The sequence below is a fragment of the Salmo salar genome, chromosome 24 (assembly GCF_965601325.2).
Source record: "Salmo salar chromosome 24, fSalSal1, whole genome shotgun sequence".
In the NCBI taxonomy this organism is placed as follows: Eukaryota; Metazoa; Chordata; class Actinopteri; order Salmoniformes; family Salmonidae; genus Salmo; species Salmo salar.
The window spans coordinates 16,564,296-16,592,172 of record NC_138314.1 but is presented as its reverse complement, the minus strand read 5'-3'; the positions used below and the strand labels follow the sequence as shown (position 1 = coordinate 16,592,172).

Genomic DNA, 27,877 nt, shown 5'->3' with positions numbered 1-27,877 from the left:
ATCATTGATAGCCTCAGCTTGAAATACAGTGGCTCGGGGTAGATATCTCAGTGCATTCTATTCAACAACAACTAGCAATATATTCCATTTAGTAACACACCAAACAAAAGACTCAGAGAGGGTGTTTTACCAAATGCTCAGAATATTTATTCATAGATTTACTGAACAACAAATGACACATCTATTGAATGTAGCATATGATGGACATTGGTTGTTTTAATGTAAGGGCAGTCAATACAGCTCCTTCATCTATTTCCCTTGTCTTTGTTTTCCTCCAATGGCAGAAATAGGAGAAACCCTAGATACAATAACCCTCACCTCAGATAGTAGACATGTACAGGTTCACTACAACACTACAATCTACATCAGTCTTTTAGTTGAACCAATTCCACATGTACAGTACCGTATAGCGTGTGTAGACACAGCATTAACAAGTCATGTCTGGAAGTCTGTTGCCCTGATGAGTAGACGTCAGTCTTCATACCAGGCAAAAGTCTAGCAGTAATAATAATGCTTTTATAAAAGGGATGATTGCTTATGAAAAGCCCCTTTAAAAGCCTTGCTCCTCTCATAATGCCCCCACGAAATGCACAATGCCGCTTGGTCCCTTCTCCAATCTCCTCTCTCCTCTTTTTCCCTCTCATTTTTTCTGTCCTCTAACCCCCCGCTCCCAATATCTCTTCTCCGTTCCTTCTCTCCTCTTCCACGCTCGGTGTGTTTATTCAGTGTTCTGGGCACTGTACTCCTGGTAATCTTCAGGGATGGTGTCTGTAGAGGGACAAACAGAACAGAGAGGTGTTGACTTAAACATCCTGTAGCAATGACAATACTTAGACAGCTTCTGTCCTATCAGAGCGATGTGACCGGCGCTAGTCTCTGTATCTGTCTGCTAGTTGGCTGAGTGGGCTGTCACTCACCATTGCAGCGGTACTTGAGGTTGGACCAGATGATGTTTTCCTGGGAGAAACAGAAGACGCCCAGTCTCCCTCCTCGCATACTGTTGTCTATCTTCACCCCAGAGTCTGCTACCAGGTTAGGACCCTCATAGAAACGCGCCCTGAACACGACACACACACATGGTTCAGAGTGTTTGTGTGGGTGTGTGTTAGTGGGTGTGCAGTCTCCAAACCCGACCCTAGCCAACACAGTGACTGAGGTCTGGTTTCAATTATGGACTCTTGGCATAGTGGAACTACCTCACTGGCTACATCACTACTTAATCTGCTTTAATCAAATACAAAACAGTAACTAGCAAGATAGAGATCACGGAGGGTTTTTTAACGAGTGCATTTCGCAAGTGGCTACCTCATCTAAAACCACCGCAACGATTTTTTGCCTGACGCAGTTCCTGTATGACAAAAGAGTCCATAATTTAAATCAGACCCTAGTCACTGTGTTGCCTAGGGTGGAGTTTTCGAGACTAGTGTGTGTGGGTGTGTCCGTGTGGTTGTGTGTTTCTCACCTGATGTATCCAACCTGTGGTCTGTGCTGTAGATACCAGCGGTAGGACACCTTGTCCTTCCAGCCCACGTTCCTCTTGTCCTTCCACAGCAGACGTACCTGGTCATTGGTGTCTCCTGTATGCCACAGGGAGTTCCTCAGATACTCCCCTGGACCTGTCTTAGACTTCACTGCCTGGAGGAGGAGAGAGAGGTAGGAGAAGGTAAGAAAGGAAGGTCAGAAGCCTTTTGAGATTGATCACTATATTTCATTTAACCTTTATTTAAATAGGCAAGTCAGTTAAGAACAAATTCTTGTAGTGACTACAAATGTTTGTAGTGACACCTCTAACACTGAGATGCAGTGCCTTAGACCGCTGCGCCACTCAGGAGCCCATGTCGATGTCACAAAGTGCTATACAGAAACACAACCTAAAACCCCAAACAGCAAGCAATGCAGCATGGTAGCATGCACCCACGCCCACACACACCCCTATACCTTCCAGACTAATAGGGCAGCACGTAGACTAGCCATTAGAGCATTGGGCCAGTAACAGAAAGGTTGCAGGTTCAAATACCGTAGTCGACAAAGTGAAAAATCTGTCGATGTGACCTTGGCAAGGCACTTAACCCTAATTTGCTCCAGGGGCACTGTACTACTATGGCTGACCCTGTAAAACTGCACCTATCTGGTGTATGTGAGCATTTCTTTGTATTTTTACCTTGAGCTGTATGCCAGGCTCAGCCACAGCTCTGAAGGGTACAGCCTGCCAGTATGTCTGCTCTGTCTGTTTCCACATCACCACATAGAAGGAGGAGGAGTCCTGGTAGCCGAAGATGAAGCCTGCATAGTCATCATCAGTCACCGTGTTCACGTGGAACGTCCCCTCAAAGTCCACCCCACTGAACGCTGTGTAGCCTACACACAGACACGCACACACATACACACAGGCTTATTACATCAAATCAAACTTTATCTGTCACATGCGCAAAATAGTACAAGTGTAGACCATGAAATGCTTACTTACCAGCCCTTATTAACCAGAAATGCAGTTCAAGAAGAGTTAAGAAAATATTTACCAAATAAACTAAAGTAAAAAATTCTAAAAAGTAACACAATAAAATAACAATAATAAGGCTATATAAAGGGGGTACCGGTACCGAGTCAATATGCGGGGATACAGGTTAGTCGAGGTAATTTGTACATGTAGGTAGGGGTGAAGTGACTATGCATAGATAATAAACAGTGAGTAGCAGCAGTGTAAAAACAAAGTGGGGGGTGGCCATTTAATTAATTGTTCAGCAGTCTTATGGCTTGGGGGTAGAAGCTGTTAAGAAGCCTTTTGGTCCTAGACTTGGCGCTCCGGTACTGCTTGCCAGTGGGTGACTGGAGTCTCGGACAATTTTATGGGCTTTCCTCTGACACCGTCTATTATATTGGTCCTGGATGGCAGGAAGCTTGGCCCCAGTGATGTACTGGGCCGTACGCACAACCCCCTGTAGCGTCTTACGCCCGAGCAGTTGCCATACCAGGCGGTGATGCAACCGGTCAGGATGCTCTGGATGGTGCAGCTGTATATCTTTTTGAGCATCTGGGGACCCAGGCCAAATCTTTTCAGTCTCCTGAGGGGGAAAAGGTGTTGTTGTGCCCTCGTCACGACTGTCTTGGTGTGTTTGGACCATGACAGATCGTTGGTGATGTGGACACAAAGGAACTTAAAACTCTCGACCCGCTCCACTACAGCCCCATCGATGTCAACGGTGACTGTTCGGCCCGCCTTTTCCTGTAGTCCACGAACAGCTCCTTTGTCACACACACACACACACTGAACAATGTGGGGCCTACACATACAGCGTGAGTGGCACAGAGAGGGTGGACATCTGCCTGTCAAATGGGAACTGAGAGTTGTCTTACCTACAGCGAGGCCAGGGTCAGAGTTCATAGTCTGGACTATCTCCATACCCTGGGGAGAGAAGGAGAGAGAGTTATGACACTACAGATGACATACTAGAGAGTACTCCACTACCTACTGTACACAGCATTAATCAAACATAATCAAATAACTCAGTCAACGATCGAATGGATTACTTCATGCTCTTATTTTTGCGTACTCTTTGACCCTACAACTGTTATTGTTACTCAATATCTGCTAGATGACTAAAATGTCAGCATGTTAAAGACGATAAGGTCACCTGGTTGAGAACCACCCAGTTGGGATCGATCTGGGCGTCACCCTCAGGGTCCAGTACTACCGTCTGATAGGCTCTGAAGTCAGTCAGGGTGACCTCAGCGTTCTCTGGACAGTTGTCTATCCTGTCAATCACCTTGTCCTGGTCAAAGTCCCCTGCACACGCATCACCCACGCCGTCATCTGGAAAACACACACACACACACACACACACACACACACACACACACACACACACATACATGCCGGATTAGTGTACTTTCAATCAATGCATCATTGAGCCAGCTAGGTCTTTGTGACACACATACACACACACACACACACACACACACACACACACACACACACACACACTGAAGAACAACTAGACTAGAGAGAGCATTGCTATAATACAGCAGGAAGGAAGAGGATCAGTGTTGTGACTGACTGTCCTCATCTGTCTGGTCAGGGTTGACCACCAGTCTGCAGTTGTCTGCTTGGTCCAGGATACCGTCGTTGTCATCGTCATCGTCACACTCGTCTCCCTGTCCGTCCTTATCTGTGTCCAGCTGGGAGGAGTTGATGACTGTAGGACAGTTGTCCTTAGTGTTCTGGTGACCGTCCCCATCACTGATAGAGAGGAGAGTCAAAGTCAAACCCAGTACACTCACTATCAGTAAGTATCACTTCTAAAGGTGTGGATATGTTTCTAGAAGGATCTACCTGTCTATGTTGGTGTCACATGTGTCTCCTACAAGATCATCATCAACATCTGACTGTGGGAGAAGAAACATAAATATTATTCAACAATGTCATGAGGCTGCACTACCCTGTTACTGGCTACTGTGGGTTTTAGTCTGGGGCTGGGGTAAAGGCTTGGTATTTGGTAGGATATTTGACCTGTAGGTTGTGTTGTGGTTGTGTTGTGGATGTGTTGTGCAGTGTTGTGGTTGTGTTGTTGTTGTTCTACGGTTACCTGGTTGGGGTTGACCATGTCAGGACAGCTGTCACAGGCGTCTCCCACCCCATCGTTGTCTCGGTCCCTCTGGTCTAGGTTGGCCACACGCTGGCAGTTATCCAGAATGTTCTTCAGGCCTGACCACAAAAACACAAATACAGATAAAAACACACACACAGTTATTTTTCTAGTCTGAGTTTTAGAGTCCTCGGGCCCCAGATGACAGTGTTTGTTCAGGGCAGAGTTGAATAGTTTCCACTGGCTCTCAGCTGCTGGCAGGGTTTATAATGGATTTTTTTCTTAGCAGAGACAGACATGACCAAGTGTTAGAGTGGAAGACATGAGCAAACGATCAAGAGGTTGGAGACCTGCCCCAGTGCACAGACAGGAAACAACACACACACACACACACACACACAAACACACACACACACACACACACACACACACACACACACACACACACACACACACACACACACACACACACACACACACACACACACAATAAACCAGGGCACAGTTTCACTGCATCTGCCAATGGAACAAATTAGAGTTTTTTTTAAAAAGGTAATCTAGTAGCTAAAGAGCACAATTCCAAATGGGTCAATTATATTGAGAAATGGGAACTCATTTAAATCAATGTTTTTACTAGTGTTTTGAACTTGATGAGGCGGAACCCTAACCCAGCTCCTGTTTTCCTGTAAACAGATGAGCTAATAGGTAGCAGACTTTGATGGAAGACAGACTGAAACAGACTGAGAGGATGTGGATGGATTCAACAGATATGGCTCTGCTCTGTTGAAGACAATGATAATGTCTAGAACCGCTGGAGACAGGAGACATGTAGTTTTCAACCAGACAGCTAGACTGACCTCAGACTAATTGTGGTTTTGGGGAAAAACGTCATGGATAAAGACGTCTCAGTGTGAAAAAGTACTGCTACCTTAAAATAAATCACTAGCTGTGGTAGAATTTCCTTCTGTCTCCAACTCTCTAACGACCAAAGCCTGAGGAAGGCACGTCAAAGCACACACACACCGTCTCCATCCATGTCATCGTCACAGTCATCGCCTAGCCCGTCCTTGTCCGTGTCTCGTTGATCAGGGTTCTCCGTCGTCAAGCAGTTGTCACACGCGTCGCCATGGAGATCCGTATCGCTGTTCTTCTGGTTCACGTTAGGATGCAGCCAACAGTTATCCTGAGTTACACAGAGACAGAGTTACTGCACGTGTTAAAGGTGTGTCCTACTTGATTGTGAATGTACTATACCCGAAAAGCGTGTGTAACAGTTGTGTACTGTACCTCTATGTTAACGATGCCGTCACTATCAGCGTCATCATCACAGGCGTCCCCGAGCCCGTCCCTGTCTGCGTCCTCTTGGCCAGAGTTAGGAACAAACATACAGTTGTCCTGGAAACAAACATGGAGGCTGCCTTACTAAGGGGGAGAGGGAGAAAGGGAGGGAGAGGTAGAAGGAGAGGGAGAGGTAAAGAAGTAGAAGGAGCTGGATTTTACCTTCTTACAGTTGTTGTCCCTGCACCTCAGCTTTTCGTCAGGGTAAGCATCGATGTCTGTGTCCTTCCCACACACATAGCCATTACCTGCCCACCCTATGTCACACTGATGGACGAAAGAGGAAAGGTTTTGGATTTGATTTTGGATTGACTGCGCATTAGTGTCACGTGTGTGTGTGTGTTCTCACCTGGCAGCTAACACTCCCGTCTCTCTCCACTACACACTGTGCATTGCTGTCACAGGGGTTGGGCTGGCCGTTCCCACAGAGCCTCTCCCCACTGCAGCCGCTCACCTGGTCCCCAGAGAAGCCACTCTTACACTCCCCACAGCGGAATGAACCCTGGGAGAGACAACAAATACAGGCCCAGGCTTCATGTCAGGCCTACTATCAATAGGCTTGAATGGTAATATTCAAGCTGCTGTGACTCTTACCCTGGTGTTGTGGCAGTGAGAGTTGGCGGTGCAGCCTCCATTGTCAGGAGGACCCTGGCATTCATCTATGTCATCACACACCTACAGACACACATGGAGAGGAATACCCACACGGTAACCAGTGGTGTAGTGGTGCTTGGAGAAGTGGGTAAAAATTCCCAAAGGGCCCACCCGATGAAGGAAAGGCGCCCTGTGTAAGAAATTCTGTGACAAACAGTGACATATACTCTGAATGACCTAAAATGATAAATCCCATATTGGTCTTTCACAGTCAGGCCAACCCAAGCTGTACTGTTCATATTTGTCTTTCACAGTCAGGCCAACCCAAGCTGTACTGTGCAAGTAGGCTGATAAATGAGTCTGTCAACTTAGTCAGAAATGTACAGGTTTTTGATTTTCCCTTTTTTTGGGGGGGGGGGGGGGGGGGGGGGGGTTCGCTCTCAAAGTCTATTACATTTTTTGGGGGGGGAAAATCAACAACATTTGATGTTCTAAGTCCACAACAATGTTTAAACCACATCAGGAGACCACTTTTGAGGTCTGGGAAAAATCTAAGACATTTACATTTTTTGAGTGTGTAGCACTGTTGTTTGGTTAGCAGTGTTTCTGTAGAGCACAAGTTGGCAAAACAAATGGCCACTGGATTGATGCAAATAGTCATGATATCATTCTGCCAGGTAGGCATGGGCTACATTGTAGCTAGTTAACATTTAATTGAGAAGGTTTTTGAGAAAGCCTTTCCAGCCACCAGAAGACAGTTAGACCAATCATTAGCATCGCTATATATGTTTTACTTCATATTATTAGGCTTGTCTTGTGTCTTTCTTTCATTGTCTTGCAGGCAAAGGCATTATTGTAGTCATATTAGCAACCCATGATAGTTGTTGCATCTTTAGATCTCACCTCTTTCTTAATTACTAATGGATATTTCAATCTCTGCCCATGAAACCGCTCGCATGTGTGATGCGCAATATAGAACGTTTTTTACCCGCAAATTGCATTTTGGGACACTTACGCGTAGCCATCTGCCCATTTCTGTACTTAAAATGAAAAGAAATAATAGTTTATCAACATTTTAAGCTAAGCATTCTTATCTGTTTCATCCGCCTTATTAATTGATACATGCTATACCTCCACCACACTACTTTGATACTCATTGTGGGTATTAAGAAGTGAATATATGCAATGCCCACAAAAAAGTGGATATATGGTGTATACCTGCGTATGCCCTCCACTACACCACTGACTGTAACGAGGCAGCAGGCAGCCTAGTGGGGCGGCAGGTAGCCTAGTGGTTAGAGCGTTGGACTTGTAACCGAGGTGACAAGGTAAAAGTCTGACGTTCTGCCCCTGAACAAGGCAGTTAACCCACTGTTCCTAGGCTGTCATTGAAAATAAGAATTTGTTCTTAACTGACTTGACTAGTTAAATAAAGGAAAAATATATAAAAATAACAGCAGCTCTCTTTAGTATAACACACTCTAACCATGTGCCTATTACTGTTTATAAGCAATTTGCACGAGTGGTACCTGTTTGTGTGACTGTGTGGTACCTGTTTGTGTGACTGTGTGGTACCAGTCTGTGTGACTGTGTGGTACCAGTCTGTGTGACTGTGTGGTACCAGTCTGTGTGACTGTGTGGTACCTGTTTGTGTGACTGTGTGGTACCAGTCTGTGTGACTGTGTGGTACCTGTTTGTGTGACTGTGTGGTACCAGTCTGTGTGACTGTGTGGTACCTGTTTGTGTGACTGTGTGGTACCTGTTTGTGTGACTGTGTGGTACCTGTTTGTGTGACTGTGTGGTACCTGTTTGTGTGACTGTGTGGTACGTGTTTGTGTGACTGTGTGGTACCTGTTTGTGTGACTGTGTGGTACCTGTTTGAGTGACTATACGTTACCTGTTTGTCTGATTTTGTGTTACCTATTTGAGTGACTATACGTTACCTGTTTGTGTGACTGTGCGTAGGACACTCCCACTCCGTTGATCTCAAGACCAGTGTATCCCAGAGGACATCTCTCACAGCGGAACCCAGGAGCTGTGTTCACACACCTCACACCGGGGAAGCAGGGGTTAAACTGGCACTGCAACACACGCACGCACACACACGTGTTAGCGTTCACACCATTCACTGGGGAGGTAGGGGTTAAAGGTTAAACTGACCCGGTAACACACACACCCCCCCTACCTCGTTCACGTCATCACAGTGAACTCCGTCTCCAGTGTATCCGTCGGGGCAGGGGGCGCAGGTGAAGCCTCCTCCCTCGGCCGGGATACACATGTCCTGATTGAAACACATACCTGGACTACACTGGGACGGGCCTGACCGTGCACTTGTACCTGGGCCTGACGCCATGTTGCCACCCAGACCTACAGACAGAGACACACACATGTATAATATAACATCACACATAACCTGAGTATCCTCAATCAGTATCAGTCTCAATAGTATCTTAATGATCCGGCTTCAGTTGACAGCTAAAATAAGAGCATGCACATAAGGAAGTTATTCATTATCATCAGAAAGCATTAGTCCTAAGCAGTAACAGTAGCACTGTATTAGTAGTAATAGGTCTAAGAGAACAGCTTACCACATGCCAGACACTCTGAGATGGTGTTTCTGAGGAATGTGGTCTCCTTAATCTTTTACGGGGGAAAGAAAATACCAGTTTACTGTATATACAGAGAAAAAGACAAATGGCGGTGCCTTAAAAGGTGAGGGTTCCACAGCATGTCTACTGTAAGGCAGGTGATGTACCTGCTGGAGGAGCAGGCCCTTCATCTCTGACATCATCTTGTGGAGCTCTAACATCTGAGATGGATCCTGTCCTGCCTGGAGGCCTGTGGGAAAGGTAGTCTTTAGCTACAGTTTAGCTAAAGTGTATTTCTATGTTCCATCATACAGACTACATGACTTGATGGTTTATGATAACTTATGTCAAAATGCGGCCTAAAGTGGGTCAAATGTACAGTATGGCAGAGACCCACAATGTGACGTCAGAAATGGTTAAGTCATGTTTCAGGCAGCTTATGTCTGTCACGTCCTGGCCAGTATATAAAGTTAATTGTTTTGTAGTTTGGTCAGGGCGTGGCAGAGGGTATTTGTTTTATGTGGTTCGGGGTGGTGTGTTTGTTAAAAGGGTGTTTGGTTTAGTATTTTCGGGTTTTGGTTTATGTCTAGGTAGTTCTATGTGGAGTCTAGTGAGTGTATGTCTATGTTTGGTTAATTGGGGTTGGGACTCTCAGTTGAAGGCAGGTGTTGTCTATCTGCCTTTGATTGAGAGTCCCATATATTAGGGTGTGTTTGTGTTTGTGATTTGTGGGTGATTGTTCTGTGTTGAGCCTATGCTAGCCAGACTGTTTGTAGTTGTTCGTTCGTTCTTTTTGTTTTGTGATTTTGTACGTTCATTTTTTGAAGTTAATAAATTCTCAAGATGAGCATACACGTACCTGCTGCGTATTGGTCCACATTTTCCGATGACGATTTCGTTATATCATCAGAGGACGAAGACAGCCGTGACAATGTCACGTTCTGACCATAGAAGCTTTTATTGTCTATGGTAGAGTAGGTCAGGGCGTGTCTAGTTTAGATTTTCTATGTTGTCATGTTCTTGTTTCTGTATTTCTATGTTGTTGTTTTTTGGGATGATCTCCAATTAGAGGCAGCTGGTCATCGTTGTCTCTAATTGGAGAGTAAGTGAGTAAGTGTATGTTGAACCTCTTCGTCACGGTTTGTTGTTTTGTTTCTGAGTTTATTTGTATGTCTTGCATAGTTTCACAGTTTAAATAAAATGTGGAACGGTACACACGCTGCGCTTTGGTCCCATTCTTCAGACAGCCGTGACAGCTTATAACAGGCCTGTGTTCTTACCCAGTAGCTGAATAGTACCCAGAGACTCGCTCTGCTGTATGCTGCAGTCCTGGAGCGTAGCGACGTTATCTAACGTGTCCTCTATCACCAGTTTCAGGTCCGTCAACTCATCCTGACAGAGACAGGTGGACAAGTGGTTGGTGAGTGACAACACAAAAAAAAATCATACTCTTCTGTATCTATACTAGTCTTGTGTCTCACTTGCCCGGTGGGCTGCAGGGTCCTAAGCGCCACTTTGTTGTGTCCAGGTGTCAGCATCCCGAAGGCAGCAGGCAGCTCGTCCACAGTGTGAGCCAGTCTACAGTCTACGTAGACCGCCATACGACCTGGTCCTCTCTGCAGACCGCTGGCATGGATCATCACATGATGCTCTTTGCCGTCCGCCAGAGAGGGGTGGCTAAAACTGGTGGTGCCGGCTCTACCATCAGTCTTCTGGTAACGGATCGTCACTGAGGGAAAGGTCAGTTAGTTGCGTAGGAATGATAACCGAAGAGGAAGGGAGAGAAGGAGGAAGATTTGATTTAGATGTATGATCACATTTGTAAAATGAGACAGACAGCACGGCAGTGTTTACCCTTGTTGAGTTTGGCCTGCAGGGTGAATTCCAGGTACTTGCTGTTGTCCCTGGGGTTGATGATGCTGTAGAGATGAGAGGGGGACTTGCTGTGGAGCCTGAAGGAGGAGAGGAGGAAGGCCTCATCCAGACCTTTATTCTTCAGCCCTCCCTGCGTCAGGTCAGGCAGGCAGTCTGGAGACACCAGCAGGTCGTACACTAACACAGGACACACACAAACAACACAGAGACAACGTTTATTCAGAAGTCATGTGTTTGTGCCTGTGTGCGTGCGTGTGCGACTGTTATTAGTGAGTTTGTTAAGTGTGTCACTTCATGCTTGTGGCAATTACTGATGAGCTGTAGAGCTGCATGTGCTGAGTGTCAGGGCTTTATGAAGTGGTAGATTGTGTGTGTGTGTGGTGTCACTGTTTTATGGCGTGGCAGATTGACCAAAGGGCCAGCAGTAAACTCTTTCCACTGGAACAAATCCACTGCTTCTACAGCCATGACCCAAATTCTGGAATAATACTAAGAGATGTGTGTTTGTATGGAAAAATGGATGCGTATGGATTCCAGAGAAATGAAGTTATTGCACAAACACTTTCCTAAAGCCAATCAGTCATTCTATTTGGGTCACCCTATTGATATGTGGCCGTTTTTATTTCACCTTTATTTAACCAGGTAGGTCAGTTGAGAACAAGTTCTCGTTTACAACTGCGACCTGGCCAAGATAAAGCAAAGCAATGCGACACAAACAACACAGAGTTACACATGCAATAAACAAAGGTACAGTCAATAACACAATAGAAAAGTCTATATGCAGTGTGTGCAAATTAAGTAAGATAAGGGAGGTAAGGCCACAGTGGCGAAATAATTACAATTTAGCAATTAAACACTGGAGTGATAGATGTGCAGAAGATGAATGTGCAAGTAGAGATACTGGGGTGCAAAGGAGCAAAAAAGAAATAACAATATGGGGATGAGGTAGTTGGGTGGGCTATTTACAGATCATTTTAACTGAGCCGCTGCTAAGTATATCATTATAATTCATCAGAAAATCACTGCAAAATGCATGATTTAATGAGTAATGGAGAAATGACAGATTCAGAGAAGCAAAGTTAGAGATTCAGATTTAGTGTAGATTGAGTAGATTTAGAAGTTACAGATTGCATAGATTAAGAAATTACAGACTCAGTAGATTAAGAAGGTACAGATTGAGTATATTGATAAGGTATTACAACGAATAAAGGTTACTGGTGTACTACTTTAGGAGCATTTTGATAGGTCAGAGGGGTATTAATAGGTGATAGGTTGAGGAACTCACCAATGCCTTGTGCTGTGACAGTCGTGGCCAGTTGTAGCATCAGCAGAGAGAGGACCACTTTTCTGATCCACACCCCCATCCTCACACTTCCTAGTCTTCAGCCTTCAGCACAAACCAGTCCTGAGAGCCCAGGCTGGGTCACCGTCACGACTACTACACAGTACACCTGGTCCTACAGACAGGGATCAATACAGCAGCTATCTATTTAGAATACCCCTGGTGCTGACTGATGGATAAACAGACTGACAAACTGACAGACAGATGTTATAAGCAGAGTCCCAGTAGCAGTGGGGAGATTCTCCTGTGGCTACAGACTGGCTTTTTTAAAGGGGCCAGACTTTAAAGTAGAGGGGTGTGTTCCTGCATTCCTGTAGCTGCAGAGGAGTTTTGAAAAGGGAGGGTAACGTCTCAGTGTTCCTGTAGTGACTGTGTTTTTAAAGAGGTGGTGTGTGTGTGTTTGGTCCAGGAGGGAGATGTCCAGACCTTGAACCTTGAGACAGTTTTTAACTCTGGAGGAGTTTCAAGTTGAGAGTCTGGTCCTCATCTCTGTCTCTGGGCTGCTTTTGGTAACCGCAAGATTTTTCTACATCTTAGAGGCTTCAGAAAAACAGACCATTCCCAGATGCATTTATCACGTTCTATGTGTCGCTCTGTCTGTCTGTCTTTCTATTTTCTCATTTTATTTTACCTTTCTTTGACCAGGAAGTCTTTTAAGAGAGAGAAATTAAATCTATCAGATAATCACACCATTTCCTATAGTTGAAGTGTCCAAGTGTCCGAAGTTCAGTTCACCCAAATACCAGTTCTGGCTGTGGGCACTGGCCCACCCTATTCCCATCAGGTGCTGGACGGACGCCATATTGGAGCCTTTGCCTATGACACAAAGGGAAAAATACAAATAAAACCAGCTGGAAGGAATAAGAGTTCCTGAAAATTACACAATGCATGACCATGTCATAAATACTTCACATTCTTCCTCCTGGACATAGCGCTTCTACATAAAATGATTTATGATATTTACTATCTTGTAAAGATATAGGGCCCAGGAGACCTATATACTGTAGTAGAAAACCACCTTTAAAATAATTACTATTTGAAGACTTGGAGAGTCAATTGCCTTATGCATGGACATGTAGAGTTAGACCAGTCAAGTCTGACTGCCATAATTGTTCCGCTATGTAACTTCCTAGTAATGGAGTCTCCCCCCCCCCCCCCCCCCCCCCCCCCCTCATAATCATAGGTTTTATGGTCATAGAGCTGCAGTTTTATGAATACAGGCCCTGCAGGTTGCAATGTAACAGAAGGACATTCATTGAAGAACACACATCTGTAAAGTGGGTGTGGAAGAGGTGAAAAAACGATTGTTATCTAACAACAATAACAAGCCACCTGGGTCTGACAACTTTGATAGAACATTACTGAGGATTATAGCAGACTATATTGCCACTCCTATTTTTTTTATCTCTTCAATCTAAGCCTACAGGAAAGTGTGTCCCCCTGGACGGAAGCAAAAGTCATTTTGACCCTGCTGGTCATCTATGAATGTTTGAACATCTTGAAGAACAAACAGGCCTTAATGACCATGTACTGTTATAATCTCCACCCGGCACAGCCAGAAGAGGACTGGCCACACCTCAGAGCCCGGTTCCTCTCTAGGTTTCTTCCTAGGTTCCTGCCTTTCTAGGGAGTTTTTCCTAGCCACCGTGCTTCTAAATTTGCATTGATTGCTGTTTGGGGTTTTAGGCTGGGTATCTGTACAGCGCTTTGTGACATCTGCTGATGTAAAAAAGGCTTTATAAATACATTTGATTGATTGATTGCGCTACCCAAGAATAGAAAAGCACCCTTTACTGGCTCAAACAGCTGACCAATAAGCCTGCGACCAACCCTTAGTAAACTTTTTGGGGATTTTTTTTTGACCAGATACAATACTATTTCACAGTAAACAAATGACTGACTTTCAGCATGGTTATAGGGAAGGACACTCAACATGTACGGCACTTACACAAATGACTTATGATTGGCTGAAAGAAATGGATAAAAAGAAGCTTGTGGGAGCGGTTTTGATAGTCTTCATTGCAGCTTTTGACACGATTGATCATAATCTACTACTGTAAAAACATAAATGTTATGGCTTTACATCCTCTGCTATATTGTAGATCGAGAGTTACCTGTCTAACAGAACAGAGAGGGTGTTTTTTAATGGAAGCCTCACAACATAATCCATGTAGAGTCGAGCATTACCCAGGGCAGCTGTCTAGGCCCTTACTTTTTTCAATCTTTACTGATGACCTGCCACTGGCACTGAGTAAAGCATGTGTGTTTATGTATGCTGATGACTCAACATTATACACATCAGCTACCACAGCAAGTGAAATCCCTGCAACACTTAAAAAAGAGTCTGTTTTAGAATGGGTGGCAGGTAATAAGCTAGTATTAAATAAGTAAAAAACTAAAAGCATTGTAATTGGTGACAAACCATTCAATAAAACCCTAAACCTCAACTAAATTGTGTAATGAATCATTTGGAAATTGAGCAAGTTGAGGAGATTAAACTGCTTGGTGTAAGCCTGGATTGTAAACTGTCATGATCAAAACATAATGATGCAACAGTAGCTGAGGTGGGGAGAGGTCTGTCTGTAATAAAGCGCTACTCTGCTTTCTTGACATTGTTATCAACAAAGCAAGTCCTACAGGCCCTAGTTTTGTTGTACCTTGACTACTGCCCAGTCATATGGTCAAGTGCCACAAAGAGGGACATTGGCAAATTACAGTTAAATGTATATGGAGAGCTGACATCAATTACATCCCTGTCAATCTCTCCTGGTTCAAAGTAGAGGAGAGATTGAATGCATCACTACTTGTCTTTGTGAGAGGTATTGACCTCACAAGACATGTCACAAGGGGTCTATTCACCGTCCCTAAGTCCAGAACAGACTCCTAGAAGTGCACAGTACTACACAGAGTCATGACTATATGGAACTCTTTTCCACATCAAGTAACTCATGTAAGCAGTAAAATCATATTTAAAAAAACAGAACAACGTGGACTGTGAAGAGAAACACACACAGGCACACACAAACACATACACACACGCACATTGTAATATTGTTGCATAGTGGTATTATACATTTTGAATTGTAGATATGCAGTGGTGTAATAATGTTATATGATGCACTGTTTTATTTTAGTTTTTTTGTATGATGTAAGTGAGCTAATATGTTTGGACCCCAGGAGGAGTAAGACAGCAGCTAATGGGGATTCCTAATAAATACAAATACATCAGTTCTGTTTGTCGTAGAAATAGACTATTTGAATAGATTATTTGTTTTTTTATCTGAAAAGTACTGAAATCTACCTTTGGAGACCCCACCTGCGGGCCTCTGGGTACTCGATGACATCACCCACTTCCTGATCACGGCAGCAAACAAACATGGCGGCCACCATGGAGCTGAGATGCTGGGGAGGTGATTGGGGTTTGCCTTCCGTCCACACAGAATCTCTCATAGTGCTGGTAAATGCGTTCATAAAAAGCTAAATTATGATATGACCTTTGTGTCACGAATGTTGTACTGCATGGCTACATTTCTCATTGTTTTATCTTGACAATCTTCACCTCTGATGATGCAAAACCATGAACAAGACTGAGATATTTTAGCTTGCTAACGTTAACAAACTGGAAAGTTAGCTAAATATTAGTGGTAGAATCGATATTTGGTATTTCGTTTTTTCTAATCATCTAGCCTTTTAGAGGCTTTTTAATGAAAACTTGAACCAACTAACAACATGCACTGTTCGGGAATTTGTCTAACTGGCTGTAGCTAACTAGCTACTGTAGCTAATAGCTGTCAGATGCCATTCTCATTGCTAACATTTCTTCAAGTTCAAGGTCAGCTCTATCTTGATTTACTACTACTGTCCTTGGTACGACCATTCTCCTGTCTTCTTATGCTTAACTGTGTAGTTATGTATCCCAGTAGTTAATTTGAACATATCCCTATTTTGCTAGGACACTTGCATGATCCCGTTCCCTATAGGCTAGTTGCAGATACTGTATGAACAATGCAACGAATTTGCACAAGCTCTCATAACAAGGTGACACCGTTCCTGTTGAAAAAGGTGTACAGCTGCCAGATAATTTTCTGGCTGACAGTGTCAACAAAACAATTTGGCATGATTACTATAAGCCTACATGTTTCCTGCACTTCCTCAGTTTGGACTACACTTTTCCTCATAGCTACCTTTCTGGGCTCCTCTTTGCCTAGCCCTATCTATTGACTAAAAAGAGAAGACGTTTAACAATCCAAGTTCTTTGTATGAGTTACAAAGAACTCAGATTGTTAAATGTCGTCTCTTTTTTTTTTTGTCAGTAGATATGGCTATACGTTGCCATGTGTGTTATCATTGTCACTTGTCCACTAGGACTGCCATATCTGTATTGTTGTTCTTGGTGCTTACCAATCAGCTACCCACCATGCTGATAGTCTGCTTTTAGAACTGGAGCCAATCCCAAATTATACTTAGTGATATCTTGTAGGGCCGTGACGATACCAGTATCGCCATACTCGTTAGCATGGCGATACTAACGAGTATACTAACGAGCTTCGCGTTTGGAAACAAAACGCGAAGCTTCAGACACTTTATTTGGATAGTCCATCTGTAGATGGTAGTCTGTAGATGGACTATCAACAAGCAATCTGTTGATAAGCAACTATCTGTTGATAAGAAACTGCTTGCTGAGGTTAGGGTAAGGTTTATAATAAGGGTTAAGGTTAGGGAAATGGTTAAGATAAGGGTTGGGGTTAATGCTAGGGTTAGTAGATAGTTGAAATGTTACTGATAGTCTATAATAGAGCATCTACAGATGGACTATCCAACTAAAGTGTTACTTTAACTTTTGGGGGGAAAACTGCACTAATTCTGCAAACAAACAGGTTTAAGTTGTCACCCAGAGTCAAATGTATTTATTTTCTACGCTGTAGCACACAATATTTTACATACAGGTTTTTAAAGGACCAAAGAGTCTGGTCTGCTTCGTGGTTTAAAAAAAATATTGTGGTTCTGGTATCGTCACAGCCCTCATATCTTACAGAGCTTAACACGCCATACCCCAGAAAGCATACTACTCTGACAACACTGATATGAAAGCCTACATAGTACTCTGACAACACTGATATGAAAGCCTACATAATACTCTGACAACATTGATATGAAAGCCTACATAATACTCTGACAACATTGATATGAAAGCCTACATAATACTCTGACAACATTGATATGAAAGCCTACATAATACTCTGACAACATTGATATGAAAGCCTACATAATACTCTGACAACATTGATATGAAAGCCTACATAGTACTCTGACAACATTGATATGAAAGCCTACATAGTACTCTGACAACATTGATATGAAAGCCTACATAGTACTCTGACAACATTGATATGAAAGCCTACATAGTACTCTGACAACATTGATATGAAAGCCTACATAGTACTCTGACAACACTGATATGAAAGCCTACATAATACTCTGACAACATTGATATGAAAGCCTACATAGTACTCTGACAACATTGATATGAAAGCCTACATAATACTCTGACAACATTGATATGAAAGCCTACATAGTACTCTGACAACACTGATATGAAAGCCTACATAGTACTCTGACAACATTGATATGAAAGCCTACATAATACTCTGACAACATTGATATGAAAGCCTACATAGTACTCTGACAACACTGATATGAAAGCCTACATAGTACTCTGACAACACTGATATGAAAGCCTACATAGTACTCTGACAACACTGATATGAAAGCCTACATAGTACTCTGACAACATTGATATGAAAGCCTGCATAATACTCTGACAACATTGATATGAAAGCCTACATAGTACTCTGACAACATTGATATGAAAGCCTACATAGTACTCTGACAACATTGATATGAAAGCCTACATAGTACTCTGACAACATTGATATGAAAGCCTACATAGTACTCTGACAACATTGATATGAAAGCCTACATAATACTCTGACAACATTGATATGAAAGCCTACATAGTACTCTGACAACATTGATATGAAAGCCTACATAGTACTCTGACAACACTGATATGAAAGCCTACATAATACTCTGACAACATTGATATGAAAGCCTACATAGTACTCTGACAACATTGATATGAAAGCCTACATAGTACTCTGACAACATTGATATGAAAGCCTACATAGTACTCTGACAACACTGATATGAAAGCCTACATAATACTCTGACAACACTGATATGATCTTACCTGGCTAGAGCAAGGGACAGTTCATGACAAATGACTGTCATGTCTTCCACCATTACTCATGGTTAATATTATTATGTAGGCTTTATAATAAAGTGTTGTTCAGTAAAGTTGTCAAATACTCTTATTTCTTGTCATTCTTCTGAACAACTAACGTATCTATGCTCTCTCTCAGGCCTATGCCAAGTTCTCTGGAGCCACGATCACAGTAACTCCCATAGACTGGACGTGGAAGACTTTGACAGGTACTGCTGCTTGGTTTAAAGTCCAAACAAACAGAATTCAGTTGTTCTTATACAAGTAATAACATGATCATTATTATGTCATTTCACCATGTAAAAAAACATCACTAGGCTACTACAGTAGGTAAGAATAGATACATGACTATCAATTTGACTGCTTACTATACATATAGCACATTGTCAGTCAGAGGGGTTGTCTCTATGCCTGCTCTACTGTAGTTGTATAGTCCATGACATATGGATTGTGCAGTAGCACAGGATGGAAGACACACTGTCAAACTCCCCTATAACCAACACTACTGGCACACTGTTTCCCCTCTATCCAACACTACAGGCACAGTGCCAGAGTTGGTCTACCAGGGATCCACAATAACCGAACCTGCTCAGATTCTCAACTTCCTGAGAAAACAGGTAACGTCTCCTTTCTGCCTTCACCATAAATTACCTTTTTAAGAATTGTATTTGCAGTGCAGTGCTAATAACAAAGCCTTTGTGTTGTCTAGCAGAGGTTTAATGCAGACTATGAGTTGTCGGCGAGGCAGGGAGCAGACACCATGGCCTACATCGCTCTACTGGAGGAGAAACTGCGACCAGCCCTGGTAGGAACAACCAGTGTGTGTAGTTGTGTTGTGTGCTGATTGTTGTGGGTGTGTATGTTGTTCTGCACTTAGACACATTTTGAAAGTCCAGCAGTTTTTTGTTTATGTACTGAGTGTTATGTGCCCTGTATTGTCTACTGTATTCTAAATATGTATTCTGTGTGTGTGTGTGTGTGTTGTCCTGTAGTTACACACATTCTGGGTGGACGCTGAGAACTATGCTAACCTGACTCGGCCGTGGTTCGCCTCCCGCTCTCCCTTTCCCCTCAACTTCCTGGTCCCTGGTCGCCATGCCAACACGGCCCTGTCCCGGATCCTGCTGACCAAGGGAGAGTCTCCTCTACACACCCATCACTGAGGTGGAGGGAAAGGTAGGACAGATCTCCTCTACACACCATCACTGAGGTGGAGGGACAGGTAGGACAGATCCCCTCTACACACCATCACTGAGGTGGAGGGACAGGTAGGACAGATCCCCTCTACACACCATCACTGAGGTGGAGGGAAAGGTAGGACAGATCCCCTCTACACACCATCACTGAGGTGGAGGGACAGGTAGGACAGGAACATACACTGCGGGGACTACTTGATACCAACCGATATCCCGACCCTGCATTCTAAGTAAATTCACCTCTCCCCGTCCCCTCTCTCGTCAGATTTACAGTGAAGCTAAGGAGTGTCTGAATCTGCTTTCCCACAGATTGGGGACGGCCTACTACTTCTTTGGGAACACGTGAGTTCTTGTGTAATTTGATCAGATGCTAGATTAGGCTGGGTGTGATTATATTATGTGCGGTGTATTAATGTAGCTGTCTGTCTCTGTGGGCCAGGCCATGCAGTCTGGATGCGTTTGTGTTTGGCTTTGTAGCTCCCCTCCACAAGGCCAGTCTACCCAGCAGCCCTCTGCAGAGCCACCTCAGACAGCTGGACAACCTCCAGCGCTTCTGTGACCACATACTCAACGCTCACTTCAGCAGTCATCCCGGTGAGACCAGCGCTCTATGCCCTGTGTGTGTATCAGTTTCTACATTGATGATTGCTTCAGGTCCAGGGTTTTGGGTAAGGGTTACAAAGATCCTGCTGTGTTTTTAATAGAACGTGTCAGTGAAAACCTGGTGAACTTCAGGTCCTGCAAAGCCTTTTCTAAACACAGGATGTACAACTTTTGCCAAGTTGTCATTTGCAGCAGGAGCAATACCTAACCGTCTATGTATGCGCGTGTGTCGGTGTGTCGACGAACGGTTTATTGCTTCTTTTGTCTGGGCTGTGATGGAGAACTTCTGCTGCGTTCTGGCATATCTCTCTCTGTATCTCTGCTTTCTTAGTATAATGTGCTCTCTCTCTCCCCTGTTCCTGCTCCACCCACCCTCTCTCTCCAGGGTCTCCCCAGCCGGTTCAGGAGACGGTGGATGCCAACCTGCAGAAACTCACTCAGCTTGTAAACAAAGAGTCCAACCTCATAGAGAAGGTCCTGCTGCTCTCGTCTCCGTGTGTATTTGCGTGTGTTGTCTTAGTCATTGGAGTATATTGTGAGCATTAGTTAGACACTTTTTTTGTACCTATATCGAGACTAGTTCACTTCTTCTGTTTGTGTGTGCACGCTCACATGTATGTGCATCCGTGAGTGCGCGTGTGTGTTTATATTGTGGTTAGTAACTGTGTTATACAGTGCCTTTGCAAAGCATTCACACCTCTTGACATTTTCCTCATTTTGTTGTGTTAAAAAGTTAGATTTAAAAAGGGTTGAATTGTCATTGTTGGTCAACGATCTTCACAAAATACTCTGTCAAACTGGAAGAAAAATTGTAACGTTTAATGAAAAATAAAACACTAATCTTGATTAGATAAGTATTCACCCCCCTGAGACAATACATGTGATACACCTTTGGCAGCGATTACAGCTGTGAGTCTTTCTGGGTAAGTCTCTAAGAGCTTTCCACATCTGGATTGTACAATATTTGCCCATTACTCTTTTAAAATTCTTCAAGTTCTGTCAAGTAGGTTGTTGATCATTGCTAGAGCTCCATTTTCAAGTCTTGCCATAGATTTTCAATATGATTTTAAGTCAAAATTCTACCATTCAATGTCGTCTTTGTAAGCAACTCCAGTGTAGATGTGGCCTTGAATTTTAGGTTATTGTCCTGCTGAAAGGTGAATTCATCTCCTAGTGTCTGTTGGAAAGCAGACTGAACCAGGTTTTCCTCTAGGATTTTGCCTGTGCTTAGCTCTATTCCGTTTCTTTTTATAAAAACTACCTAGTCCTTGATGCAGCCACCACCCATGCTTGAAAATATGAAGAGCGGTACTCAGTGATGTGTTGTGTTGGATTTGCCCCAAACATAATGCTTTGTATTCAGAACATTATATATATTTAGTATTACTTAAGTAGGGGCAGCAGGTAGCCTAGTGGTTAGAGTATTGGGCCAGTAACCAAAAGGTTGCTAGATTGAATCCCCGAGCTGACAAGGTAAAATCTGTTGTTCTGCCCCTGAACAAGGCAGTTAACCCCCTGCTCCTAGGCCGTCGTTGTAAATAAGAATTTGTTCTTAACTGACTTGCCTAGTTAACTAAAAGTGCCTTGTTGCAAACAGGAAGCATGTTTTGGAATATTTTTATTCTGTGCAGGCTTCCTTCTTTTCACTCTGTAATTTAGGTTAGTATTGTGGAGTAACTACAATGTTGTTGATCCATCCTCAGTTGTCATATCACAATCATTAAACTCTGTAACTGTTTTAAAATCCCCATTGTCCTCATGGTGAAATCCATGAGCAGTTTCCTTCCTCTCCAACAACTGAGTTAGGAAGGAGCCTGTATCTTTGTAGTATTTGGCTGTATTGATACACCATCCAAAGCGTTGCTAATAACTTCACCATGCTCAAAGGGATATTCAGGGTTTGCGTTTGTATTTTTACACATCTACCAATTGGTGCCCTTCTTTGCGAGGCCTTGAGAAACCTCCCTGGATGGTGTGGTTGAATCTGTACTTGAAATTCAGTACTCGACTGAGGGACCGTACAGATAATTGGGGTAGTCTTTCAAAAATTATTCTGTGATTTGTTAAGCACATTTTTATTCCTGAACTTATTTAGGCTTTTACATTTTTGTCATTTAGCAGACGCTCTTATCCAGAGCGACTTACAGTAGTGAATGCATACATTTCATACATTTTTTTTCTCCGTACTGGTCCCCTGTGGGAATCGAACCCACAACCCTGGCGTTGCAAACGCCATGCTCTACCAACTGAGCCACAGGGGACTTAACAAAGGGGTTGAATACTTATTGACTCAAGACATCTCAGCTTTTCATTTTTTTATTAATTTAGAAAGTGTCCTACAATTTTAATTGTTTTACATTATGGGGTATTATTGTGTGTAGACCAGTGACACAAAATCTCAATTTAATCCATTTTTAAATTCAGGCAGTAACCCAACAAAATTTGGAAAAAGTTAAAGGGTTTGAATACTTTCTGAAGGCACTGTATGTATGTTTACTGACTGTGTGTGTTCTCCTGCAGATGGATGACAACCTGAGGAGCAGCCCTCAGCACAAACCCCTCAGAGCAGACCCCAGACCCAGCCTGGGCAACGACAAGAGCTCTACCCCTGCCTAACCCCTCACCTCTAGCCCCTTACCTCTCACCTCCGACCAGCCTGGTGGATGGGAGGGGTGCTGTATTATACTAAACCTGGTTCTGTAAATGCCCTAGCCTGAGTGCCAGTCTGTTTGTACTAGCATGCCAACTCTTTCTTACTCATTGACAAGGACAGCAATGGAGTTGGCAAGAGCACAAACAGATCTGGGATCAGGCTACAAATACCCAGGGTTATCCTTTAAATTATGCATTTGATTGTTTTAGACAGTTTATGCCTTGCAAATGTAATTAAAATTGCCCTGAATGGAAACTTTCAATGAAGAAAAATAATGGCAGAATTGTGGACTATTTAGAGATGATGATGTCTGTAAAATAGATATGGTTTCATGAAATGAGGCAGAAGTGCACGGAGAAGGTTTGGGAAAGGTTTTAGTGCTTTAGAGCGGAATGCTGAGGACTGCTACCAAATGAGAAGCCTTTAAACGTTGAAAGGCAAGAGGCAGGAAATGAGAAGGCCAGTTGGTTTAAAACGCTCTGAGAGAGAGGTATTATACTGCCTTTCTACTGACTGGCTGTAAGATAGGGGAAACATTTTCTAACAGATTCTAAAGGATTGAAATGACTGAGGCCCCAATTCATTCAAACCTGCATTGTAGTATGTATTAACACAGGAACATGTGAACATGTTTTCTTTCCTGTAGTTGGGTAATATCCAAACGCAAAACTCCTCCCACATGTACTGTAGATGCTCTCAGGTTTCAGAAATAAGTTGTGTTCATGGGCCGTGGTCGTGTAAACAAGCTTACTGCATAAACACTAATATGGCAGGTTTGATGGAATTTGTTCATAGATAAGGGCTAAGTCTATAATAAATAAACAAGGCAGTTATTCTTTAGCTCTGTGGTATAATGGAAAATAAAATGTATGGGTCACTTATATACATGTTTGTAATGAACAGTACAGGTTGAATTCATGCATCTTTTTGAGAGATTCGGGTGTAAATGAGGTCATGACTGACAGGCAGGCACTGACACTGGTCTACTTGAGTTTTGAAGTGTCATAGCTACTGTAGTTTCTGTTGCACAATCCTAAATGATCAGAATAATGTTCTTTCCTCACCTGAGGACTGATTCAACCGTTTCTCTGCTGAGACTCGATGTACGCCCCAAATGGCACCCTATTCCCTATATAGTGGGCTACTTTTTGACCAGAGCGCTATGGGCCCTGGTGAAAAGTAGGGCACGATAAAGGGAATACAGTGCCTGAAACAGGTTTTCCTCTAGGATTTTGCCCGTGCTTAGCTGTATTTCTAGCTGTCTGTGGTGTTTCCATCCAGACCTGCTGTATCTATGTACATAATCATTCAAAGTTAGCATTACTTTATGAGGGCATGTGCTGTATAGCTGTCTATCTTCAGTTCATTTGTGTTCATATTGAATGGGGGAATGTTTAATACAGTGCAGATTATTTTGTTTGTTAGGATGTCACTTATTTTACTGAGGGAGATGTCTAAGCCTAAAGTTTTCCCTTTAACAAATAGATAATCTTTACAACTGTTGTGTTAAATTAGCTCTGTAAATAGACTTAAGTATATATGTACAGTATGTATGCTATCATATTGCTGTAGAAGTTAGCTCATTTAATTAGCTATAATCCTGCCTCTTCATTAACAGGTCAAGTAGTTGGGGTCTTGACGTTGTATAATTGTAAATACATTTAAATACTAATCCAATGCATTTCATTCAGCGTTGTTTCTTTATAACGGTGCTGCTTAGATGAATGCAGTTCAACTCTCCTCACACGTGTTTTCATTCTTTTGCTAAGACTGACGTGAGTTATTGATTCTACAGTTGGGGTTCATTTATAAGGCATACGTGTTTTAGAGTATTGTTCAGCAGTATCAAAAAGCACTACATTTGTATACTGCCCTACAAAACGCAGTAGCTATGTTTGTTTTTTTACTGCAAAATCTGACTTCAAAGTCTTTATGTCTAGACAGACAGCAATTTCTGATATATTCTGATCAACAGATCAAAGATTTTTGACCAAATTCGTATTGCGTTTTGCCTTTGTAGGGCAGGCAGTATATTGTGAGGTATTTTACTTTTGATATCAATCCATCAAGTCTGATCTCTAACACAAACAAAAGGTGTAATGGATTCTCACTCAAAAGATGTTGCATAAAGCTTCATTATTAGACATTTTTTCCAATTATTTTCTCATTTGATCTCTAATTCACCCCATGTTGTGGAATTGTTTTTGTAAAGATTTGTTTTGTCTATGTTAGTCACGCTGTGCCTACATCACCATCACCTTGTCTGTTATGAGCAGGTCAATCTATTTGGGAACATGCCTTGCATTAGACAATGATGGAGAACTCTGCTAACATACTGTACTCTGCCTACAGATATCAGAAGTATGTCATTACTGCATGTTTGAAGTATGTCATTTGTCTCCCACTGACATCCAGAGCCATATATTTATATGACTGGTGACATCCAGCATCAGCTACTGTAATACTGGCTCTATTCACCTGAATGTTCCATGCTGAATATTCCCTTTAAGAAATGAATATTATTCACTTCATGGATACATTCCCTTTAATCACTATGGAATTAGTTACAACTTTATTCATTGTTTTGGTTTGTGTAAAATAACCTATGTGGGTTGAAATGCATGTATAGGACAAAGGAGACAGTATTAGGAAGGACTGGTACTGTGTGTCTTGATAAGACTGCAGAAGGGATTGTATAGCTGTAAAGTACTGTAACCAACTTTCTCAGATTAAACTCATGTTTGGAATTGTAATAACACTATTGTCACTTTTTTCCAAGATCAGAAAGTCACAGTTAGGATTTGGCCCATTGTCCTTAGCTAGTCAATACTTGAAGTTAAAACAACATTAGTAAATTAATTCTCCTGAGGTTTTGTGATGGGATCAAAAACATAGAATTATAACCATGATATTGACATTGTAATACTCTTATCATATTCCTGGTTCATTCTTTGTGCATGGTTGCAAATTAATGCTTTCATTTCAATTTAATAAAAGTATAATCTAACCACCTATTTAATTTGAGTCTATTGTGAAATGAAGAACAACCTAATTTACAAAAAACAAAATGGCCAATTTGCCCTTCTCCTCTTCCCTGCCTCTCCCATTCACTCTCACTTTCTCTCTCTTCTGGTTGTGGCTGGGTGGGTAAATGCCCTCTGTTTTGTCTTGGCAATCAGCCTGGAAAATAAAAGTGATTAAAACGATGGGAAATTATGCCAAGCCCTGACCTTAGAAATAACCCTATTTGTCTGTCATTAAAACTGATAGAGGATTTTACTAGCCTGCTGCCTGTGTGTTTCTGCTCTAGCCTGGTGCCTGTGTGTTTCTGTTCTAGCCTGGTGCCTGTGTGTTTCTGCTCTAGCCTGGTGCCTGTGTGTTTCTGCTCTAGCCTGCTGCCTGTGTGTTTCTGCTCTAGCCTGGTGCCTGTGTGTTTCTGCTCTAGTCTGCTGCCTGTGTGTTTCTGCTCTAGCCTGGTGCCTGTGTGTTTCTGCTCTAGCCTGCTTCCTGTGTGTTTCTGCGCTAGCCTGCTGCCTGTGTGTTTCTGCTCTAGCCTGGTGCCTGTGTGTTTCTGCTCTAGCCTGGTGCCTGTGTGTTTCTGCTCTAGCCTGCTGCCTGTGTGTTTCTGCTCTAGCCTGCTGCCTGTGTGTTTCTGCGCTAGCCTGCTGCCTGTGTGTTTCTGCTCTAGTCTGTGTGTTTCTGCTCTAGCCTGGTGCCTGTGTGTTTCTGCTCTAGCCTGGTGCCTGTGTGTTTCTGCTCTAGCCTGGTGCCTGTGTGTTTCTGCTCTAGTCTGCTGCCTGTGTGTTTCTGCTCTAGCCTGGTGCCTGTGTGTTTCTGCTCTAGTCTGGTGCCTGTGTGTTTTTGATCTAGCCTGCTGCCTTTGTGTTTCTGCTCTAGCCTGGTGCCTGTGTGTTTCTGCTCTAGCCTGGTGCCTGTGTGTTTCTGCTCTAGCCTGCTGCCTGTGTGTTTCTGCGCTAGCCTGCTGCCTGTGTGTTTCTGCTCTAGTCTGTGTGTTTCTGCTCTAGCCTGGTGCCTGTGTGTTTCTGCTCTAGCCTGTTGCCTGTGTGTTTCTGCTCTAGCCTGGTGCCTGCGTGTTTCTGCTCTAGCCTGGTGCCTGTGTGTTTCTGCGCTAGCCTGCTGCCTGTGTGTTTCTGCTCTAGCCTGTTGCCTGTGTGTTTCTGCTCTAGCCTGGTGCCTGTGTGTTTCTGCTCAATCCTGTTGCCTGTGTGTTTCTGCTCTAGCCTGTTGCCTGTGTGTTTCTGCTCTAGCCTGGTGCCTGTGTGTTTCTGCTCTAGCCTGGTGCCTGTGTGTTTCTGCTCTAGCCTGCTGCCTGTGTGTTTCTGCTCTAGTCTGTGTGTTTCTGCTCTAGCCTGGTGCCTGTGTGTTTCTGCTCTAGCCTGGTGCCTGTGTGTTTCTGCTCTAGTCTGTGTGTTTCTGCTCTAGCCTGGTGCCTGTGTGTTTCTGCTCTAGCCTGGTGCCTGTGTGTTTCTGCTCTCGCCTGGTGCCTGTGTGTTTCTGCTCTAGCCTGCTGCCTGTGTGTTTCTGCGCTAGCCTGCTGCCTGTTTGTTTCTGCTCTAGTCTGTGTGTTTCTGCTCTAGCCTGGTGCCTGTGCGTTTCTGCTCTAGCCTGGTGCCTGTGTGTTTCTGCTCTAGTCTGTGTGTTTCTGCTCTAGCCTGGTGCCTGTGTGTTTCTGCTCTAGCCTGGTGCCTGTGTGTTTCTGCTCTAGCCTGTTGCCCGTGTGTTTCTGCTCTAGCCTGTTGCCTGTGTGTTTCTGCTCTAGCCTGGTGCCTGTGTGTTTCTGCTCTAGCCTGTGTGTTTCTGC

At 43.3% G+C, this 27,877-nt stretch overlaps 2 protein-coding genes and 1 non-coding gene across 3 annotated transcripts; 1 reads left to right on the top strand and 2 right to left on the bottom strand.

The window, feature by feature from the left end:
- Nucleotides 1–124: 124 nt before the first annotated feature.
- thbs4a (thrombospondin 4a) lies at nt 125–12,736 on the bottom strand. The gene is made up of 22 exons (XM_014170761.3): nt 12,264–12,736; nt 10,958–11,155; nt 10,585–10,832; nt 10,384–10,495; nt 9,271–9,353; nt 9,104–9,155; nt 8,701–8,882; nt 8,459–8,596; nt 6,516–6,596; nt 6,271–6,423; nt 6,084–6,188; nt 5,871–5,978; nt 5,607–5,766; nt 4,584–4,702; nt 4,331–4,383; nt 4,056–4,237; nt 3,633–3,811; nt 3,355–3,403; nt 2,162–2,358; nt 1,463–1,635; nt 918–1,057; nt 125–768 (listed from the first exon to the last, which is right to left on the bottom strand). The coding sequence occupies exons 1-22, from the start codon at nt 12,340–12,342 to the stop codon at nt 719–721; spliced, it is 2,841 nt and encodes a 946-aa protein (XP_014026236.1). The 5' UTR covers nt 12,343–12,736; the 3' UTR covers nt 125–718.
- Nucleotides 12,737–15,685: 2,949 nt separating this feature from the next.
- mtx3 (metaxin 3) lies at nt 15,686–26,074 on the top strand. The gene is made up of 10 exons (XM_082968529.1): nt 15,686–15,777; nt 18,743–18,812; nt 19,144–19,220; nt 19,316–19,408; nt 19,596–19,741; nt 19,881–19,917; nt 20,065–20,141; nt 20,239–20,393; nt 20,788–20,876; nt 22,923–26,074. Exons 1-10 carry the CDS (start codon nt 15,697–15,699, stop codon nt 23,016–23,018), a joined length of 921 nt encoding a protein of 306 aa, XP_082824655.1. The 5' UTR covers nt 15,686–15,696; the 3' UTR covers nt 23,019–26,074.
- trnaa-ugc (transfer RNA alanine (anticodon UGC)) lies at nt 22,591–22,664 on the bottom strand. Its single transcript has one exon. It is a non-coding gene; the product is annotated as a tRNA-Ala (tRNA).
- Nucleotides 26,075–27,877: the final 1,803 nt, after the last annotated feature.